The sequence below is a fragment of the Chenopodium album genome, chromosome 24 (assembly GCF_948465745.1).
Source record: "Chenopodium album chromosome 24, dcCheAlbu1.1, whole genome shotgun sequence".
In the NCBI taxonomy this organism is placed as follows: Eukaryota; Viridiplantae; Streptophyta; class Magnoliopsida; order Caryophyllales; family Amaranthaceae; genus Chenopodium; species Chenopodium album.
Window position 1 is genome coordinate 13,851,252 of NC_137857.1, and position 20,974 is coordinate 13,872,225.

General features: G+C 36.5%; 1 protein-coding gene across 1 annotated transcript in view; it reads left to right on the forward strand.

Moving 5' to 3' along the window:
• LOC145611538 (alpha N-terminal protein methyltransferase 1-like) overlaps positions 1–20,191 on the forward strand; it is a 30,686-nt gene extending 10,495 nt beyond the window's left edge. Inside the window, exons 5-8 of the mRNA XM_081666877.1 lie at positions 3,791–3,892; positions 16,943–16,997; positions 18,425–18,522; positions 19,888–20,191. Coding sequence (XP_081523003.1) covers positions 3,791–3,892; positions 16,943–16,997; positions 18,425–18,522; positions 19,888–20,013 — 381 coding nt within the window. The 3' untranslated portion in view covers positions 20,014–20,191. The remainder of the gene's footprint in view (positions 1–3,790; positions 3,893–16,942; positions 16,998–18,424; positions 18,523–19,887) is intronic.
• Positions 20,192–20,974: the final 783 nt, after the last annotated feature.

The window sequence follows — 20,974 nt, forward strand, 5'->3', positions numbered from 1 at the left end:
TGACACTTGTCCAATACCCACTTCCCAAACCTCACCTATTTGACAATGAGAGCACTCCTCTCTTTCCCCTCTTTCTCTTTCTCTTTCCTTTTATCATTGTTTTTCAATGGAGTCAAAGAAAATATCGCGAAATTATGCGATTTCTTGGGTATTTCATAGTTATATGGGTGTATCGGCAATTCAGTCCAAAAATGCGGTGTATTTTCATAACCCGCATCAAATCGGTAAATATCGATTCGGTTAAATGGAAAACCGCTACAACTCACTCAATACGTTATGATATGGTCGCATTTTTAAACCCTAGTGGAATGGGACATAACCTAGTATAAATTAAAGTTGCGCCTTGCGCCTGGGATTTGGGATTTAAGAACCCAGTGTGCCTCACGCTTTTGAATACTATGCTGAAATGAATGGGTAAGATATGAATAAATTAAGCAATGAATTGCCTAATATATGCAACTACCATGTACCATGCGAGTCTTAGTGTCAACCAATATATGTTCCCTTTTTAGTAATTGCTCCTCCATTGTAGCTATTGAAGTGCTTGCCTTTTGAAACCTAATGAGAGCTCGTAAGGCTTTGCGTGCTTTGATGGGTGAACATTGTATAGATATGTGTTAAGGTGTGTTATACCATTGTTCAGGCTTTATGTTGTTGTTTATTGATCAAACACCTAAGGTATCCCTCCATAGTCTTCTACACCACTTCGATAGGCCGTCAGATCGAGGATAATATGTAGTTTTATTCATTTTATATCTCTGCAAAATAGGCTCATGAAAACTTTGTTTTTTTGTCGTACATTATGGTGGAAGTAAAATCATAGGTTTCACCACCTCTTTAATGAAGCATCAGGAGCCCAAAACGCATGTATTAGGCGAGTCCAATTATTACCCTTATGACCATGTCAAATCCTCTAGTATTTGGGAGCCTTTCTACAAAATCTTTAGACGTGTCTTCTAAGGGAATGGAAAGCAAGATTGCATTTGAAATTTGTTGAGAAGCCTTTTGTTGGCAATTGTGATAAGATTACAACCAATCTTAAAAACCCATGAATGACCCTGTATAAGAGAGTCATGATACTCTCTCATGAGTTATGTAGTTATTGGTGATTTTTTGGATCACTAATCTCCCTTTGTACTTTAGTAAGCTCAACAATGAATACCTTAAGGTGGGATTCCCCTTTGATAATGTCTTAGGTCAATTGCCATATAAATGGGTCTTGTTAAATATGAGGTTACAAGTTTGCCCACCCTTTCCCTAAATAATGCTAGGAAAAGACCTGATTCCCAAATTACGGTCAATCTTTCATCAGATCCCATTATACCGTCCACATAAGTTGATGGAATAAACCGTTTATTTATTTTTTAAAATTTTTTTAATTTTTTATTTTTTTTTTAATAATTTTATTCGGTCCAGCAAATACCGCTACTTTAGTAGCTTTATATCAGAAAACCACCACTTGAAGTAGCGGTTTCTATTTTGAAATCCGCTACTTCAAGTAGCGGTTTATAGTACTTCAAGTGGTGGTTTCCCAAATGAAAACCACTATTTCAAGGGGTGTCTTTTGCTAAAAACCGCTACTTTAGTAGCTTTATATCAGAAAACCGCCACTTGAAGTAGCGGTTTTTGGTGTTTTTTTTTTTTTTTTTTTTTGAAAGTATGCAAGCTAGCCATAAAACACGCAAAAGCTGTTGTATAGTAAAAGCCACCATTATAACCTCCAAAGCAACCTCTATATACTATGAAGATCTCATAAACACAACCACCACAAGAATCAAATATATGAACTTAATCGTTCTAATCCATCAAACTCTAGTGATTTTATAAGAGCAATATCAGCTACTTACAAATTCAAATAAAATATACTTCCTCCGTTTCTATTTACATGACTAACATTCCTAAAAGGAAATTTCATAAAACTGGACCCATACTATAAAAGAAATGTCATATTACGTGGCATCGTGACCAATTTGCCACCCCTAACCCGTTGAAATCTTCCATCCTCGCCAGAAATAACACCCCTTCACACAAATTTGCCGTCCTTTGGACCCTAACTAGCGCAAACCCACTTAAAAGCGTCATAAAGGAAAACCCCAACTATAATTTCTCTCTCCTCCCTTCTAACCACTAGATCTATAACCCAAAATCAATCCCACCACTCAACCACCACATTTGTTGTCTTGGAGAGAGAAAAACATTGATTAAAGAGTTTCGATCTAGTTCATTTTCTAGAGTAGTAACTCGTAAGAAAGAAATTGAAAGATATATGGTGTTGAAGATGAAGAAATCTGGCAACGGGCCAATGGCAGAGAATGTAGAAGGTGAGGAGGTTGGTGTTTATGGTAGTGGTAGTTAGTAGACTTATTACTAGTTTGATATGGATGGTGGTGGTGGGATGAAGTCAGCCAGGAGAGAGAAAGGAAGAATGGGTTAGTAGTTTAATTAATGAGTTGCTTAAGTTAAAACAAAGCGTTAAAAAAACTTATTAGTCACTCTCTCTCCTCTATCTTAAAAAATGTGCCAATAGCTATGGGTCATCTATTTAGAAACGGAGGAAGTAGGAAATTTTGCTAGAAACCACTTTTTAAATCCTTTTTTTTTTAAAAAAAAACCACCTTTTAAAAAAAAATGTTCTATAAAACCACCTAATTTTAAATTTTTGTTGTAATTAACCACCAACACTAGATCAAATGACCACTGAATTGTTAGTAGTCAAAGCTCATTTTCCTGCACCAGGTGGTGAATTCAACAATGATTTTAAATTAGGTGGTTTATTACAACATTTTTTTTAAAAGGTGTTTTTTCACAAAAACAAGGATTTAAAAAGTGGTTTTTGACAGAAGTACCTAAAATACAAACATGTTGTCAAAATCAATCTACATCTACAAAATATCATATGACTTGTAATAAATAGAGAGGTGGATCTGGCTTCTTATATCTTATTCCTTCAATGTCCTCCCCACCGCCCTATATCCTTTGGACCCATCTGTGACATGTCATGTCCTCATCCATATCCATAGGGCTTTGGTGAAGAAAATCATCGGCTACTTTCCAATTGCTATGCCGGAGATGAAGATGTTAAACAATGAGATGTTTTATTTGTCGCCGCCTCACCGGGGTATCCTAACTTTGTTTTCTTTATCCTAACAATTTTTTTTTCGGGATCTTGTAATTGTCTCCACAAGGTGTCCATATTTTGGATAAGAATCAAAATCTAATCTAATCCAAACCGAATCGGTAATTCTGATTGGATTTAAACTTTTGAAAGAAATTATTTTTCATATTGGATCTAATTTAAGGGGTTTGGAATTTTTACAGGAGTCCAATATTAGTTTAAAAGCTACTTGAATTTGATAACATTGAATACACAATAAGATAACGCAATGAAGCTATCCTAATCCTCTATATGACATATTTATTTTGGGATTGTGACCTGATGCAGCGAATTTGTAGTATTTTGTATTTTTTAAATTCGTTCAAACAATAATGGTTCAATTGGCTTGGAAAAAATGGTGGTTTATTTTAATTCGGATTGGATTGTATTTGGCTCATATCCAAATTTAACACCGGACAAACATCTTACCAACAATCTCTCATCAACCGTTTGCCTTTCTTTCTAGCAAATGTAGGATTATTTTGATTCCTTTGGTTTGATACTGAATGTCTATATTTGACAAGAGAAGATTGATCCAATTATATTGATTTGGATGTGTAGAAAAATATTTGTTAGTTTTATTAATAGCAATATGAGTTTGTAATGTTTTAACGATTTGTATTTGTATTTTATTAGGAGTTTACGCCAAATTCTGGAAGATACGATGTGATATGGGTGCAATGGTGCATTGGCCATCTTACTGATGATGACTTTGTATCTTTCTTTAAACGAGCCAAGGTGAGTTAGTGTTTGTTATGCTTATATCGATAATAGCTTTTTTGTTAAAGTTTTGGAGATGGACAAATTTTGGTGATGTGAGCTAATTTTTCGAAATCACACATGTGAGTTAGTTGTTAGGGCTTGTAATTAGATATGGTGGTAATGGTATGATCGGGAGTGTTGGTTTAGTGAAGTAGGTTTTTATGATAATAATTCAAGGATTCGTTACGTCTGTGGAGTCTAAGAGTTGGAAAAAGCAAATGCATGGCCACAAGGGTAAGGGAGGCTAATAAGTTAAATAAGTTCAACAAGGCCGATTATCCTTAAGGATTACTTTAAAATATCCTCTTGAATCATACTACATATTTTGGTCTTTTAAAAATTCGGCAAAATATGGGTGTTTTGAAAAAAGCTTTAGTGGTCAATTATGACCTAGTTTTCCATTATAATTTTTGATGTGTAACGTCCACAATTGTCATATTCTACTCTCTCCCTCTCTCTCTCTCTCTCTCTCTCTTACCAATCACTCCTCTTGCTGTTTATGCTTTTTTCTAGGATGCTCAGACTCGGGTACGGGTGTCGGACTCGGGTATGGGTCCAAGTGTCGGACTCGGGTACGTTTTTAAAGAGTCCAAATTTTGGAATTAGACTCGGGGACACAGAAATGCAAAAGAAAAAAAAAAAACTATTATAAGTAAAATTTTAGTTAATTATTCAATGATTTTTTTAATTTTATTTTAATCTTTTTGTTTAGTACAAAAAAAAAACACAAAATTTAAGTAAAAAGAAAAGTCAAAGTTCATCTATTGTTCAAATTAAAATAAAGATAAAAGAAGTGGGAAAAAAGAAAAAGTAAAGAAGAGTTATCATGTTATCCCCACCTACCCCTCACCCCACCTAAGAAGTGAGTACTTTTCCCAACCTACCCCCACCTCCACATTAAAAAAAAAAACAAAAGAAAAAGAAAACAGAAATTGCAATTTGAAAACGTCGAAGAACTGGAACAAGCCTCCCGTTGCCAACTAAAAAAAGGCAACTTCTTGGTGCTGCCACCTCGTCTTTCCCTTCCGATTAAAATCCCTAAGATTTCGACTCTTGTTTTGGTGAATCCGACCTTCTATTTTAGATCTAGGGTTTATGACCGACGAGTCCACTTTTTCTTCCAAGCGTCCGACCCGGATTCCGTGTCCGCACCCGGGTCGCGTTGTGTCGACACCGGTACGTGGTAAATGGATATATCGGTCGTTGGACAATCATCCTCAAGCCAAACACTCTTTCTACCTAAACTAACCTGAGACAAGTCTAGGGTAAGCAGAGGATCGTATCCACAGGGAATGGATAAGTACACCGAGAGTATGAAACGGTTGCAATCTAGTTCGGTCACAAATTGGGGGTTTTGATTAGGTAACTACTATGGAGACAAACACTAGGGGGAAATAGGGATCGACGCCAACCAAACCAACGGATCAAAACAATAGGCAAGTATGAACACAAATTGGGTAATAGAGAGGGCACTCAATGTTGCCTTCTTTCGAAGCCACAACACTAAGCATTCCTAAACCACACTCAACTAACAAGATAGGCCAACCAAGTCTTAACGGTGAGAAGTAGACTACTAACTTGGGTTTGTCTTTCGATCGGACCAAGAAAGCATTAAGGCACAAGCAATTGGGATTTCTCACCTAATTGTTGCAACTAATACTACCACATCATTCAAACAAGGAACCATAATCAAGAGGAGTTTAGCATAATCATATAAGAAAAGGCTCACAATTAGACTCCATCTCTCAATGCAAGCATAGAAGTGAATACATGAGCAATAAGCGGCCATTCAATTACACATGCAATTAACCAATTCTTTAACAATCAATTATCAACCCAAAATGAACATGCAAGCACAAACATCAATCAACCCATGGCTTGGTTGGGTCTTCACCCAACCCCTAGCTAATTAACTACTCATTAAACATGGTGAGGGACATCAAAACAACAAGTTCCAATTCAAACATTAAATTAACAAGTTGAGAGGAGTAGTAGGAATAAGGTAGATTGGACATGCAACAACAATTAAGCAAGATCAAGAGAGGAATTTAACAATTCAAAGTAAATAAAAACTGAAATTAAAGAGTAAGAGATAGAGGAAAGAGATTACTTAAAATGCTTCAAAGTTGAGAAATTGTTGAATTCAAGAGAACAATCTTCAATTCATCTACTACAATGATTGAGTTTGAGAAGATCTAAGCTAATTAATGAGGGTTGAGAAAAACTAAGGGCCTAAGAAAACTAAAGGGAAAGAAGATCCAAAAATCTGAAGTCAAGCGTCCTATTTATATGCCCAAAAGTTACATCGTAAAATCCGTCAAAATCAGGCTTCAGAACAGGAGGAGCGCTCGCTCCAGTAAGTAGGAGCGGCTCTCTGCATGCCTTCTCCTCTTGCAGCAGTTTGGGGCAGAATGTAGGAAAACAGGGAGGAGCGCCCGCTCCTATATGCGCAGGGGGAGGCAGATTGTGGTGCTGGGATGAGGAGCGCCCGCTCCTTATAGGCTGCACGCCCGCTCCTGCTTTCCTTTGCTTCCAAAAGGTAATACTTCATGCTTATGCTATTTAACCCATTTTTCATCGCACCTTCAAACATGAGCACACACATAAAAAGGAACGGGGAAGCCAAAAGATGCAAATTAGCACAAGAGGAGTTAGAAAAAGGGATTAAAGTAGGGGAAAGAGTACAAAATTGTATTTAGAAAGCCATGATAAGTGGACAAATAAAACACTTATCAGTACGGTGGGGTGATTGGCCGAGTCCGAGCTTTGCAACTAGTTTTTATTCTTTTTTTTCCCTATTTTTTTTCCCCATGTCTCTTCCTTTTTTCCATATTGATGTAGATCTAATTAGACTTAATTGAAAATAAAAAGATAGACCCTAACTTGTTAGCATTGTGGGTCACTTAATAATTGCAGTCATGATGAATTTTTGGTTTCCACAAACAAAACTGAATAAGCAATAAAAATGCTTGTCCTTATTATAAACTTTAATGTGTATAGGCATAATCTTGGATGGACCTTCTTCAATAGGCTTATTCTTCCCCTTTGAATTATTCTAAAGCTTTTGAGCACTATGTGAAAGCCGTACATAAGAGTTAAACAATCATTCCACAATTCATAAATAAACCGTCATTTGCAAAACTAAGGCAATTATATCACAAGCTCACTTGAATTCGTTTTACCATCAAAGACACTAATCGAATCATCAAGCCAAATGACTACAAGCAAAGATTATATATACAAAGTCTAAACTAATTAAAGGAAACACTTTTTTTTTTTTTTTTTTTTTTTGAAATAAGAGGGGGAGAGAGGTACTAGCTAAAGAATTTGGATTAAGGGAAGAGGAACTTGCTAAAGATGATTAGGAGAGGGGAGGAGAAGAGGAGGAGAGGAGAAACTAACTAAAGAATTTGGATTAAGGGCTTTAGATTTTTGGGTTTTGGAGTTTATGGAAGGAGAGGAGGCTCATCAACAAAAATCATCATCAAAGGTGAAGCACATAAACCAAACCAAGCTCATCAAAATGCAAACATTCAACCATTAACTAACCAACCAAGATAAACGGTAATCAAATTAAGCACAAAACTAGCAACATCAAATCCCAACTCTATACAAGGCCACATTTAGTCACCGTTTCAATGAAACAAAATAGGTAATGAAGTTACCTCCCCCAAGCTTGGGATTGGCACCGTCCTCGGTGTCCCAAGAAGTGAAAGGGGCAATGAAACGGTAACTAGAATGTCTAGACCATTTAATTATGTCGGCGTCCCGGCGAATAGTGATAATTGTAGTTAATATCTACATCACTAGAAGTGGCCGGGGCGTCTACATAAGGAGGTAGATCATAGTTGGGGCAAGTGCGGTAATGGCCAAAGTCCGGCACACCTTGCTCACCCCAACCACCATCATAGCCGGGTGGAAACCCGTGATGCCCCCTTAGGGAGGGATCGAGTACCTCCGAAGATGAACTATCTCCACTAACTCGGGGACATAGTAATAGGTAGGGTCGCCCCTATAATCACTTCCCCCGGGTTGTATGTAGTCATAAGGGGGAAAGGAGCGAAGCTTCCCAATGGAACTACGCGGGCCTTGCCAAAAGGGGTAGGTGGGTTGGCCATCGTTCCAACCCGCGACCGGCCCTTCTTGAACGGGACTGTTGGGATAGTTGAGGTAAGGGAGAAAGTCTCCCCTCTCAACTTGATGTTGGTAGCTTCTCTCCGCTACAAAACTTTGGTACTCATTTTGTTCAAAAAGTCTTTGATTAGTTAGATTTAATTAGTTGAATGCATTTTCCACATCAAAGAGAGAAGAGGAGGAAGAGGAACCATCTACCCTAGATCGGGGAATTGAGGATGTACTTATACGACGAGGTATAGGTACATTCTCGCCACCACCGGCCATACCTCGTGGGAGTTGATCACTTGGCACTTGCCATGTGGTCCCCACTGAGTCATTTACCGTCGGATTTGGGAGAGTGCAATAATGCGCCCTTGGTTTTAAAAAGCGAGAGGCGCACCGAGGCGCAAAGGGTCCCCAGAGCCTAAGCGCGAGGGGCAAAGCGGAGGCGCGCGCCTCTTGGATACGAGGCGCACCTTAAGTGCCCAAAACCTTATAACTTACTTCCAGACCAAAATATAAGCCTTAAATAATCAAAATAACATATTATTAATGCATAAATTAACAAAGGAACTACAAGATATCCTTAAAAGGCGGGTATTCCATATTATTATTAGGTTCCGGTTTTCCATATTTTCTAGCCGGGTCAGGATCGGATGATCCGGTGGAAGGAAGGGACTCTTCATCCATGTTCCTATAATCAGAAAACAGTAACAAAATAAATATAAAGTTATAAACAGAGAAAAACAAAAAAATTTGGAACCAAAAAACAAATATATAAACTGGAAAGCCAAAAAAAAAAAAAAACAGAATATAAAATCAGAACACAGAAGATAAATACAAGTACTTTATTAAAAAACAAAAACAAATTTTAAAAACACAATATAAAAAGAAAAAAAAGAAAAAAAAAACAGAGAACGAAGAAGCAGTACAAAAAAAACGAAAAAATTAAAAAGTAAAAAAAAAGAAATAGAGAACGAAGAAGCTAACCTGATTTTCGGTGAGATCCACCACAGCTTGGGTCGTTTCCGGCGAGAATCGGCAGGTTTCCGGCGAGAATCGACAGGTTCCGGCAAGAATAGATAAGTTTCTGGCGAGAATCGACAGTTTCTGGCGAGATCCGGCTGAGACCCAACGTAAATCGGGAAGCTAGGGTTTTAATATTCTAATAGATATGTTTTCTCTCTCTTCTATTTCTTTAATTAAAGCCTGATTTTTTTTTAAAAAAAAAAATTAGTTATAGTAGCATGTGTCTCAAAGCGCCTCAAATCTCAAAAAATGACGCCTCATAGCGCCTCACGTCTCAAGCAAAAAGCGCGGAGGCGCGTGCCTCCCTGACTTCGCCACGCTACAAGACCTTGAGGCGATTTGAGGGCCGCCTCGCGCCTCAAGTGCGCCTAGGCGCGCTTTTTTAAACTAAGAATGCGCCCCATTGACCTTCCAACTATAGCGAAGATTTCGGCCCAGAATTTCATTAAGGAACTTCATATCACAAAGTGCCTTAAGATCAAGCATGTTAGAATCTTGGACCGGGGTCATTTGGTCTAGATAAGACCCAAACCCTAGCTTATTCGCAATAATTGAAATCATTCCCCCGCATCTAATTTCTCCACTCATCTATCCACTTTCCCTTATTTTGATACATCTTTTGATGAACAAGTATCCCATGTTCACATACCCTTTCACATTTCCTTCGAATCTTGAAGCTAGAAAGAGGCATTTGATCTCCTCTTTAGTTAGCTTCCCTAAGTCTTGTTTAGAGAAACAAGCATAGCTCATGATTCGCATAAAAATTCGAAGGACGGGGTGGATAATGTGGCTAGCATGGCTAGACCGGGTTGTGAAATTGGGATACCCCGCAATAGTATTCCACCACACTTGCTCCTCATAGCTTGAGAAGTAAGTGCCATTGGGGTGATAGACTTGGTTGAGGGTGGGCCATTCAAAAATTTCGTTCAATCTCGTCAAAGTTAAGGTTCTTTCGACATTGAACATTCTAAATTTTATCTCACATTCCAATGGCTCATCCTCAAGGCTAATGCGCTTCATAGAGACCGATGAAAGGAATTCAAGTGTTAGGGAAGAAAAAGGTTTCTTCCCCAAGGTTCAAGAAGTTTAGCCAACCGAAGTTTTCGGCTACTCTTCTAATTGCATCATCGATCCGTAGAAGGCGCATTGATTGTTGATGATAGAAGCGGGTTGGGATAATTTTTCGTCAAAATTATCATCAATCCTTCACTTTCTTCACTCAAAATTCACAAATCCTTACTCTCCTTTCCAGACGAAAAATTATCCCAACCCGCTTCTATCATCAACAATCAATGCGCCTTCTAGGGATCGATGATGGAATTAGAAGAGTAGCCGAAAACTTCGGTTGGCTAAACTTCTTGAACCTTGGGGAAGAAACCTTTTCTTCCCTAACACTTAAATTCCTTTCATCGGTCTCTATGAAGCGCATTAGCCTTGAGGATGAGCCATTGAAATGTGAGATAAAATTTAGAATGTTCAATGTTGAAAGAACCTTAACTTTGACGAGATTGAACGAAATTTTTGAATGGCCCACCCTCAACCAAGTCTATCACCCCAATGGTACTTACTTCTCAAGCTATGAGAAGCAAGTGTGGTGGAATACCATTGCGGGGTATCCCAATTTCACAACCCGGTCTAGCAATGCTAGCCACATTATCCACCCCGTCCTTCGAATTTTTATGCGAATCATGAGCTATGCTTGTTTCTCTAAACAAGACTTAGGGAAGCTAACTAAAGAGGAGATCAAATGCCTCTTTCTAGCTTCAAGATTCGAAGGAAATGTGGAAGGGTATGTGAACATGGGATACTTGTTCATCAAAAGATGTATCGAAATAAGGGAAAGTGGAGAGATGAGTGGAGAAATTAGATGCGGGGGAATGATTTCAATTATTGCGAATAAGCTAGGGTTTGGGTCTTATCTAGACCAAATGACCTCGGTCCAAGGTTCTAACATGCTTGATGTTAAGGCACTTTGTGATATGAAGTTCCTTAATGAAATTCCGGGCCGAAATCTTCGCTATAGTTGGAAGGTCAATGGGGCGCATTATTGCACTCTCCCAAATCCGCGGTAAATGACTCATTGGGGACAACATGACAAGCGCCAAGTGATCAACTCCCACGAAGTATGGCCGGTGGTGGCGAGAATGTACCTATATCTCGTCGTATAAGTACATCCTCCATTCCCCGATCTAGGGTAGATGGTTCCTCCTCCTCCTCTTCTCTCTTCGATCTGGAAAATGCATTCAACCAATTAAATCTAACTAATCAAAGACTTCTTGAACAAAATGAGTACCAAAGTTTTGTAGCGGAGAGAAGCTACCAACATCAAGTTGAGAGGGGAGACTTTCTCCCTTACCTCAACTATCCCAACCGTCCCGTTCAAGAAGGGTCGGTCGCGGGTTGGAACAATGGCCAACCCACCTACCCCTTTTGGCAAGGCCCGCGTAGTTCCATTGGGGAGCTTCGCTCCTTTCCACCTTATGACTACACACAACCCGGGGGAAGTGATTATAGGGGCGACCCTAGCTATTACTATGTCCCCGAGGTTAGTGGAGATAGTTCATCTTCGGAGGTACTCGATCCCCCCCTAAGGGGGCATTACGGGTTTCCACCCGACTATGATGGTGGTTGGGGTGAGCAAGGTGCGCCATTTTGGTAGAGGGATATATCGGTCGTTGGACAATCACCCTCAAGCCAAACACTCTTTCTACCTAAACTAACCTAACACAAGCCTAGGATAAGTAGAGGATCGTATCCACAGGGAATGGGTAAGTACACCGAGAGTATGAAACGGTTGCAATCTACTTCGGTCACAAATTGGGGGTTTTGATTAGGTAACTACTATGGAGACAAACACTAGGGGGAAATAGGGATCACCCCAACCAAACCAACGGATCAAAACAATAGGCAAGCATGAACACAAATTGGGTGATAGAGAGGGCACTCAATGTTGCCTTCTTTCGAAGCCACAACACTAAGCATTCCTAAACCAAACTCAACTAACAAGATAGGCCAACCAAGTCTTAACGATGAGAAGTAGACTACTAACTCGGGTTTGTCTTTCGATCGGACCAAGAAAGCATTAAGGCACAAGCAATTGGGATTTCTCACCTAATTGTTGCAACTAATCTACCACATCATTCAAATAAGGAACCATAATCAAGAGGAATTTAGCATAATCATATAAGAAAAGGCTCACAATTAGACTCCATCTCTTAATGCAAGCATAGAAGTGAATACATGAGCAATAAGCGGCCATCCAATTACACATGCAATTAACCAATTCTTTAACAATCAATTATCAACCCAAAATGAATATGCAAGCACAAACATCAATCAACCCATGGCTTGGTTGACCCCTAGCTAATTAACTACTCATTAAACATGGTGAGGGACATCAAAATAACAAGTTCCAATTCAAACATTAAATTAACAAGTTGAGAGATGAAGTAGGAATAAGGTAGATTGGACATGCAACAACAATTAAGCAAGATCAAGAGAGGAATTTAACAATTCAAAGTAAATAAAAACTGAAATTAAAGAGTAAGAGATAGAGGAAAGAGATTACTTAAAATGCTTCAAAGTTGAGAAATTGTTGAATTCAAGAGAACAATCTTCAATTCATCTACTACAATGATTGAGTTTGAGAAGATCTAAGCTAATTAATGAGGGTTGAGAAAAACAAAGGGCCTAAGAAAACTAAAGGGAAAGAAGATCCAAAAATCTGAAGTCAAGCGTCCTATTTATATGCCCAAAAGTTACATCGTAAAATCCGTCAAAATCGGGCTTCAGAACATGAGGAGCGCCCGCTCCAGTAAGTAGGAGCGCCTGGGTGTGGAGCGCTCTCTGCATGCCCTCTCCTCTTGGAGCAGTTTGGGGCAGAATGTAGGAAAACAGGGAGGAGCGCTCGTTCCTATATGTGCAAGGGGAGGCACATTGTGGTGCTGGGATGAGGAGCGCCCGCTCCTTATTGGCTGCACGCCCGCTCCTGCTTTTCTTTGCTTCCAAAAGGTAATACTTCATGCTTATGCTATTTAACCCATTTTTCATTGCACCTTCAAACATGGGCACACACATAAAAAGGAACGGGGAAGCCAAAAGATGCAAATTAGCACAAGAGGAGTTAGAAAAAGGGATTAAAGTAGGGGAAAGAGTACAAAATTGTATTTAGAAAGCCATGATAAGTGGACAAATAAAACACTTATCAGTACGGTGGGGTGATTGGCCGAGTCCGAGCTTTGCAACTAGTTTTTATTCTTTTTTTTCCCTATTTTTTTCCCCATGTCTCTTCCTTTTTTCCATATTGATGTAGATCTAATTAGACTTAATTGAAAATAAAAAGATAGACCCTAACTCGTTAGCATTGGGGGTCACTTAATAATTGCAGTCATGATGAATTTTTGGTTTCCACAAACAAAACTAAATAAGCAATAAAATGCTTGTCCTTATTATAAACTTTAATGTGTATAGGCATAATCTTGGATGGACCTTCTTCAATAGGCTTATTCTTCCCCTTTGAATTATTCAGCTTTTGAGCACTATGTGAAAGCCGTACATAATCACCAATTTCAAATGGAGATATTTACGCAGCTTTTAAGAGATGCTCTTGATTTTATGCCCTTTTTCCCTTCTTTCTCGTAGATCATCAAAATCTAAGAGTGTGCTTAGATAGAGAAATGGGTAGTAAAAGAAGGGGTGGGAAGGGGAAGGGAGGGTAGAGGAAAACGATTAGTTTTCCTTTCAAATCTCTCCATTGTTGGAGGGATCAATTCTTCGTTTCTCTCCTCTCTAATTTCTTCCTTCTACATTTGTTGTCCAAATGAATATACTTTATCCCTCCATTTCCCTTCCTTTCCTTTCTCTCCATTACCTTCGATCCAAACAAAGTGTAAAAGAAAATGGAATTGGGTTCACTAGATGTGATGTTTACTTGCTTAGGTTGCTGAAATTTTGGAGGTAGTGGTTGCGAGCCAATTTGTATCTCCATAGAAAATTTTGTTGATGCTTTTCTTGCAAAGATGAACTCAATCCTTATCCCATTGTCATGAATGATCCAAAAATAAAGAATATATTGTGCTATCATAGTATAACATTAACATCACTCCATAGCTCGTCTTTCCTGAATAGCTAATGCTTTTTTATTCACCTATAAGATCACCTTCATCATACAATTGATTAACTTCTAGGGATTAGGATGGTGCTGCGTTTGCATACCTAAATTACTCAATTGATCACCTTCATCATTCTACCAATTCAACTTGTAGGGACTAGGATGGGTTTTGATTACAAACCCAATTTATCAACAATTTCTTAAAAGTCATTTGTACACGTACGATCATCAATGATGAGAGGACTACAAATATTAACCAAACACCTCGTGTAAAATAATTTTACCTAAGAATAGTACACATATGCTTAATCTTCAATGGTTGATGTACTAATTCATTTGTAAACGTATGATCATAAATGATGAGAGGAGGACTACAAACATTAACCAAACACCTAGTGTAAAATAATTTTACCTAAGAATAGTACACATATGCTTGACCTTCAATGGGTGATGTACTAGTGGTCTAGTTCTACAAAAATTAGTACACGTATGCTCGATCTTCAATTGGTGATTTACTAATATGGAATAATTTTAAAGAATAAGAGTTTTGTGGTATGGGGGAGCCTCAAATGTAAGACCTTTGTAATGTTATGAATAATTAGATTAGGAACCACTTCCTTCTTCTTTCTCTTTCATAATGAAGGCATGATCTTTCTTAACTTTACCCTCCATGTGACTCATCTAAAGTGCATGATGATTATAATTCAGGAAGGCTTGAATGATCTTATTTGGGGTATTGCGTAGCAATGATCTCATTACCATGACACTTGAAGCATATCATGTCTTTCATAGCCTATTGTTTTGGTGTAATCGTTATTTTTCCCCTTCTCTTCCTTGTAAAAAATTAAGATTTTGAGTTGGAGTACAGAGTTTTAGGTTCCTCTCTCCTTTTCAGACTTTTTAAATCTCGTAGCTAGATATGCAACCTCATCAAATCCTTTGAAACTTAAAGTTTTCACCCCTTGAGCAATGGAAGGAATCAAATCTTGACCAAACAAGCAATCTTCAATTCTTCTTTTCATAGCCTTTCTCATTAACACTATGAATACGGGGTTGATAATAAACTCCCAAGCAATTTCATTTGGAAGAAAATGTCTCATCATGTATTTTTTAAGTTACTTGTCTTGCAAAATCTTTTGGAAGAAAACATCTTATTATTCGTTTCTTATGTTTTTGTCAATTATCAATCTTTGGTTTCTCAACTCTCTTTTAAGATTTAATAATTCAGACCATAAAGACACATAATTTGTAATTCTTGTTTTCATCATATTCCTTATACTCAAAAACATGTTCTATAATTTTCTACCAATCAAATTTTGTTTGTGGGATTTTATCACTGTAAATAATGAAAGATCATGTTTAAATCCTCTATTCTAATCAAAATTACAGTAATTGGATCTAGGTGTATAAACATCATTTGCTGATTTAGGCTTACCAAGAATACCAACATCAAGAATAACTTTCTCATTGGCCTCAATTTTCATATTCATGACTATGTAGCAATATTAATATTATGAAAGAAATTTATGAAGAATAAATTTCATGCCAAATTGCTAAGTAAGTTTGAACTTAGCAACAAATATATGTATGTTGCTGTAATGACGAGAATAATACAGCGGCAATATCTCACCAAACTATCAAAGTCAAGGGGTAGTCCACACGTGATTGTGAATTACTGCTCTAACAAACCCAACATGGCAACAGCAATCTAGTCTCATATAAAAGGGTTGTGCACACAACAATCTGGTTTTTTTTTTTCTTTTTTTTTTCACTCTCTTTTATATCTTCCCTTCAATATTTAGTTCCAGGCTTCCAACAATACAATTATGGTGCAGATCTGATCAATGCAATGTTGCAAACAAAATGTATGATTATGAGATATAAACATAAAAAAAAAAAAAAAAAAAAAAAAAAAAAAAACTTCATGCTGCCAAGATCATACAAAGTGCTGGAAGACTCACAATCCTGCTCGTGATACCAATTGAAGTAGATCTATCTAACTAGAACCATGAGCAACAAGTTTAGATCCCAACTCTAGCGGAAATTGAGGGTTTCTTGTCGATTACAATTAACAAGATGAACACAAATTTGTGTTTGGTTTTAAGAAAATCGAATAAACAGGCAAAATGCTTATCATTTTTTATTAACTTCAATATGTGAAGTTACTTTTCTAGTTTAGGCCCTTTTATGAGCTACAAAACTTGACTCCTAAATGACCAACCCTTTTCCTAAAACTAATGCTACTAAAAGTAAGACATCTCTTCTCACTAGTAGAACTTCACCCTTGAGGAGCAAGTAAAACCATGTAGCTATTTTAATAAAGCAATAAATATAGATCAGGGGATGCTTCTATATCACATAATTAGAAAATAAGAAGCTATGGTTTTACGCATTGATTCCAATTGGCTTCCTGTATCTTATTTTTTGATGAAAGGATTTCCCGGTGAAAATGGAGCTATGTGGAATATGGTACATCTGTAATTGGAGGGTACTCCATGGATTTGCAGGAGACTATGACAGATAATACCTGTTACTATAAAAATGTAGATTCTATTATGTAATTTTTTTAATGTGTGTGTTTTGGTTGTACTGCCTGCAACATGAGGCAGTGCCATTTGTTTCTATTGTTGTTCTGCCTGCAATATAAGCTCTCTATTTTTTTTTTTTTTTTTTTTCATGTATTAGTAGCTGATGTTTACCTCTGCCTCATTTGAATATATATATATAGTTCTCACAACACAAAATTTTCATATTATTGTAATTAATGTCAGGCTGGTCTCAAACCCGGTGGATATTTTATCGTTAAGGAGAACACTGCCAGAAACGGTACGGACAATCTCTGTAACATTTAAGCTCCTTTAATGCTCTGGCATTACATTTAACAATCAGTTTCATTGGAAACTTGCTAACATTTTGCTGTCTTTTTGGTTTTGTTGATGCTTTTTTAGTAGTCTATTCTGCTTCCAACTTCTCTTGATTACCTATTATGCTTTTTTTTTTGTTTTTGTAAAAAAAATAGTTTTAAGTATTTAATTTAAATTAATAACTACTCCCTCCGTCCCTTAATACAAAGCCTCATTTCCTTTTTGGGTAAACTAAAATACAATGCCTCTTTCTATTTAAAGGTTGTATATTTTGACAATATTACCCACTTTTTAATGGGTTGTCATCGTTTTTCCATTACTTTTTTGTACTTTTAACATCAATTTCCAACAGTTTCTTTCTCTATTTTTTCAATTATGCCCATCTACTTTTTCTTTCTCTCTAACCCCACACGCATATATGTACTTGTAATCATTAGTTTTAAAAAATTTACAACTTTCTTAATTCCCGCGTAAAAACCAAAAAAGGCTTTGTATTATGGGATGAAGGTAGTATTAATTAAAATACTAGTACAAGAAAAAATGACATGTTTGGTAGGTTGTAGGTCACTTGACCTATTCAAAGAAAATACCCTTTAAAATTAACTTATTCTTAGTTAAATGAAAGGCTGACTTATTTTGAGCTAATTGCATAAAGGTTGGCTTATTTTTGACAAATTTTCCTAAGAACAATGCAAAATAATTTATTTAAACCACTCCTTACTTGAGTTACATCCTTAGTCCCCTTGAGAAACCCTATGCAAATTATTGAAGAACTGTTGACTCAAGCAACTTCTATATCTTTAAATACATGTGCTTCTGCCTGAGAAGGTTGGCCTAGAATTTCACATTATTTTGTTAAAAAAAGTGTTAGCAAAGTTGCTGCTGAGGAAGTAACATCTCCACCTTGTTTAGCCAACTTTCGAAAACAAAGAGTGCCACCTAGACAAGCAACTTTAAATGAAGTTATAAAGCCTTTGCACGTGAAAATTGATGTGGTTTGGCCACATTGCGAAATACAAAAAATAAAACATCGATGCTACCAAAAGAAGCTTATATTTGAAGCTTTGCTAGATAAGAAATTTCATCTTGCACCTGCATCAAAAAATACAAACCATACGACTTCCTAGCACCATGTCTGTTATGTGTAAGCAATTTTTGAAAATCTAACACCTAAGTGGATTATAATTTTAAATGGTTGACACAATCTTTTTACTATGTATTAGACTGGATTATGGGTGATTGCCCTATTGGAAAAAATTTGACAAGATATCTTGTGATCAATCATGGTTTTGGGCTATAGATATAAAGCTGGTTTGCCTCATTTTTTTGGTGGCGTCACATAGTCAATTGAGTTTTTATTAAGTGAAATTTTGGGTTGCTTGCTTTCAGGATTCGTGTTAGATAAGGAGGATTGCAGCATAACAAGGTCAGATTTATATTACAAGGAACTTTTCAAAAAGTGTGGGCTGCATCTCTATAAAAATAAGGTATCTATTACATACCCCCATGCTTAACATAGAATATAACCATCTTTTCAAGTAATCATCAGATGTCAGCTATATAGCGTAGAACATATAAAATTTTGTAATTACTAAGACCAAATAAATTTTGTCATGGTCTGCCCACCCTTTCTCATGGTCATGGTCTGCCCACCCTTTCTCCCTTTCTCTATGTCAATACTTCCTCTAATGAGTAATCCTGCTATCACCTTTGGTTTCAAGCGACAACAATTAATCAAACTTAAACAAAGTTAGTTTCCTTTTTGACTGCTTGCCAATTGGGCTTTTATGGTTGGAAATTTCATTGTTCAAGACCTAAAATGTTTTATGGTAATTAGGACTCCAGATGTGTGTATAATTTCTAATGGTTTCCATGACTACCAAGACCATTTCATACACATTCCTCGTGGTACATAAGATTTGCATGTTTGCTAAGCTTAATTTAAATTTGTAAATAAGTTATACCCTTGCTTAAGTTTAGATGAACAAGGACCTTGCTTAAGAAGAAGTTTCAATTCATATCCATAAGTTGCTTTTTTGTCTTTCCTTAGTATTGAAGTTGAACCTTGCCTCATTTTAGGAAGGTTTTTATTGTTGTATGTAAACTTATAAGAAAATTTTCGGCAATTTAGGTTTTAACTCGTTGAATGACTAGGTTTTTAAAGAATTGTATGTTGCATGGATGAACTACTATATGTGTATTGGAATATGTGGGATATAAATCTATTCACTATCACTAAAACAAAATGTTGCTGATGTCATCACTGTCTATATGTCTCTCTCATATTAAAAAATTTTCCGCCTAAATGCAAGGTGATGTCATCTTTTTTTTTTTTTTTTTTTTTTTATATTTTTTATGGAGCTACCATATCTAATAATTTTGAAATTTGACTATTCGAAGCTTCTATATTACAACTACAATATATCAATTTATCCTACAAAAATGAAACAATTGTAAGTAGCACACTAATAAATGGACTTTTACATTAATATATGTATTAGGCAATGTTTAACATGTATTATATATTATAATTTTGATGAAAATCTAAAATTTTAAAATTACATAAATTTGTGTACAAGGTGCATAATTCTTATTTATATTTATCTATTTTTTTTATAAAATGTACAAATTATAAAAATAGATTTTATATAAACCGTGCATCGTACGGATTCCAACCTAGTTTTATCTATAGTAGAATTGCAATGAGACCTTTTGTTGCAAGATCAAAGGAAATTCAAAGTGTAGTTAAGGTATCCTAATTATGATTGTGTAATGGAACCATCAATTTGAGGTAAAAAATAATAAAATAAAATCATATCAAATATCATTTGTATTTGCACTTCTTATTTCAGGATCAAAGAGGTTTTCCTAAAGAACTCTTTCCGGTGAAGATGTATGCGCTAACCACAGAAGTGCCAAAGAGAAGTCGTTTGTCCAGGTGTAAGCAACATGCTAATAGACCGAGCATCATCAAGTAATGATATTCTTATGTATAAGTGTCGATTTTTATGACTGATTTGGGTTTAAATTTTCACTTTTTAATCCCTTAATTGCACAGTTCATTGTCTGTGTGCATGGTGGTGAATTGCCAATTGGTGTAAGAGTTATTGTAAGCAAAGTGCCTGTCTTTGGAGATGCTATGAAAATAATTCGTTATATTTGCTTTGCACTATGGAACTTGTTGTGAATGTTGCATAAGCAATTGCTTTATGTCAGTTTTTTATGTGCTTCAACAAGTGATATTGTTGGTCATGTCAAAACAAGAGCTAATTATATTTAGTTCTCATTTGTACTGGCACGCATGAAGCTGAACCATACCGTGTTTGTGTTTTACGATTACCTAATTAACATACAAAAACAACATTATTTAGGATTTCATATATAGATTTATCATGATTCGTGCAAGAGTTATTCTTGACGCTTGTTCTCTTTTGACAATTGGATCAAGAACAAAGATTGAGGCCTCCAATTGTCATCTCTATGTAGGTATCTATCGTTACAATTGAATTCGCCTTGAGGATGTTTGCTTAGATTGTTGGAATATCATCTCTCTTAAAGTCTTAAGGTTTGGTAGGTAGAAAATGCGTTTGAATCAATGTTAAGGGTTTTTTGAGGCAAGGAAGTGATGCTTCATTCTAATTCATCATAGGGAGAATTTATTGTAAGCATGATAATTTACGTACGTGGATTGAACACATAGATATGTAGCATAAAATTTGTAAAAGTCAAAGTGTGAAGTCAAATAAATCTTTTAAATAGACTTGTTAACCAATGCATGATTAAGCCATCAAAAGCGGCACTAGTATACGACCAGGACAGGATATGAATGGGGATGAAAAGTGGAAAGGATAAAAGAAATTAGGAAATTTTGTCAAGAACTACCGATTAAAGCACGTGTTTTGAAAACAACTATCGATTAAATTTTATTTTATAAAAGAA